Source organism: Typha angustifolia, chromosome 3 (genome assembly GCF_048772165.1).
Source record: "Typha angustifolia cultivar Huaian chromosome 3, ASM4877216v1, whole genome shotgun sequence".
Classification (NCBI taxonomy): domain Eukaryota; kingdom Viridiplantae; phylum Streptophyta; class Magnoliopsida; order Poales; family Typhaceae; genus Typha; species Typha angustifolia.
In genome coordinates, this window is record NC_133241.1 from 4,622,926 (window position 1) to 4,625,387 (window position 2,462).

Consider the following 2,462-nt stretch of genomic DNA (forward strand, 5'->3'; position numbering starts at 1 on the left):
CAAATTAAGGAGGCAACAAAAAAAAAAAAGGCTGCTCAATCCAAAAGTCTGAAGACTCTGCGCATACATTTTAGTCTCTGTGTGAAGGGCATCGGATGCCATTGGGCACGACTTTTTAGGGTTTCATGAGTAGAATGGCATATGGTGGAATCCAAGGGAAAGTGTTCAGAACCAGCAAGGTAGGCTAATAATTCTCAGTGCAATTACCCTTTATTACTCCGCACCAAACCTACTCAGATCTCCCAAACTCCTGCAGACGTGTCTTGCAAGCAAGGAAGGAGTACAATTGGATCGCGTGGCATCACATCTTTCGTTTGTTTCGTCAATAAATACTAAATTAACCCTATGAGAATTATAGTTACATACATACATATATATGTATATATACATATATGTATGTATATATGTATGTAGGTATATCTTAATCTAGTCTCTCTTTAATTTACCCAATTGTTTTCAACACTTTTTAATTATTATTTTGTACTATAGAGACTCTGTGAATGTACACATGTAGTTATCAAATTTCGAGTACAACACATGCAAACATAAAACTTAATTTAGTGGGGTTTACACAAAAATGTAAGATTTGGAGGATATATCAAATAGAGACATATAGATATGCATTTAAAATTTCTTTTGGTATGCACAGTCTAATATTAATCTTCAGAAACGTTCACACACTTTGTGCTAGATTAAATTTTGCCAAACAAAAAATAACAATAGTAAACCAAAAAAACAAATATTTTAAATGGAAAACTAACTTCTCGTAATCTCCTAATTAATTTAAAAAAGGTCTTGAAAAAAAATCTATTATCGAATCTATATTCATATTCATATGCAATATATATGATAAATAAAATATTATAATGGTCATTGCATACTTTAAAATCTTTCGACTGTTGTACCATTATTATTATTATTATTATTATTATTATTATTTTTATTTTTAACCAAATAATTCTAACATATTAAAATTAACAAACACTTGTAAATAACTAAAATATTTTTTCTTTCTTAAAGTTTAAAATGTAAAATATCTATCAACAAATTTTATCTCCCAGAAAAAAGATATTGGATAGCCTTTAAATTATTTAAAATAATTTATGCAAGGGGTAAAGTACTCTCTTTTCAATATAAATTTAGTTTTAATTATAATTAGTTAGATTTAAGTAGTGATGTGGTATTTTTGAAAGAGCATAATTAATTTATTTATTTTGAGGAAAAGTCCATAATAACGCTTAGTTTAAACTGGATTGTTTACGTTGTCAATCCGATGTCCCTATGACCCTGTCAGATCCATTTTCACCCCTACCAACATCAGTAGTTCGACTCTTCTAACAAACTTTCCATGTAAGCATCCGCATAGAAACTTCTATGACCACATGAAGAAAATGATGCAATGCTTCCTCTTTCCTCTTCTAACACTACAATAATAAATATTTCGACTCCTACCCCCGATCCGAGTCCACCACAAATCCAAAACAGTCCGCAAAAGCCGAAGAGTAAAGCAGCCCACCAACAGGCCACAACCCTCCCATTCCTCGCCCCCTCCCCTCTCCCCTCTCCCCCTTCTCCAAAATCCATCAAAAATTTCAAGGAAAAGAAAGTCACCCAAAAATGGCAGATCTCGATAGATCCAACTCCTCCTCCTCCCCTTCCTCCTCCTTCCCTCCATGGAGCTCCCTCCTCTTCCGCGCCATGAGCAAGCGCCGTACCTGGGTCTGCCTCTTCCTCCTCGTCTACGCCCTACTCCTCTCCTCCTCATGGAACCTCCTCATCTCCATCCGCTCCTGGTACAACTCCACATCCTCTTCCTCCTCATCGTCGTCGGCTGCCGTGGGGTGGCCGGCGCTGTACGCGTCCGTGCTCTACGGCGGGGTGTTCGGGCTGCTGTCCATGGGGGCGGCTCTCGCTGTCGCGTTGCCCGCGACGGTGGTGACGTGGATCACCGTGCTGGTGCTGCTCACCTTCGCCGGGAAGCCGCGCACGGCGCTCGTGGCGGAGGGCCGACGCATCACCGCCGACATCGCCGGGGTCGCTGTTAAGGTGCTCCTCCGTGAGGGAAACTTTGTCGCCGCCTTCTGCGCCGTCGTTAGCTTCATCGCCCTCCTCGTCCATCGAAGAGGAGGAGGAAAAGGAGAACAGCAACAACAGCAAGATTTATAGTTATACATATTGTGAGTGATCGCTAACTGTTTGTTGTTTTGCTCGAGTGAGAAATTTTACGCTTTAGAGATAGGTTGTAGATTACAAAGATTTAACCTTTTTTTTTTTCCAATTTCTACGACCATAAGAGGAACATTTTGGAACTACGATTGCCGACAGTCCAAATTGGCTTCAATTTTGTTCCCATTATGCTATCTATTGCTTTTTCTTTTTTATGAATGCATTCATTTATTGGATCTAGAGTTGTCAGGTGATCATTTTCTCAGAAAAAAGAGTGGTTTATCTAGCTAGTAGTG

At 39.0% G+C, this 2,462-nt stretch overlaps 1 protein-coding gene across 1 annotated transcript; it reads left to right on the forward strand.

The window, feature by feature from the left end:
• The first annotated feature begins 1,477 nt into the window (after positions 1-1,477).
• LOC140758074 (uncharacterized) lies at positions 1,478-2,462 on the forward strand. Its single transcript, XM_073094091.1, has one exon. The coding sequence runs from the start codon at positions 1,618-1,620 to the stop codon at positions 2,164-2,166; it is 549 nt and encodes a 182-aa protein (XP_072950192.1). The 5' UTR covers positions 1,478-1,617; the 3' UTR covers positions 2,167-2,462.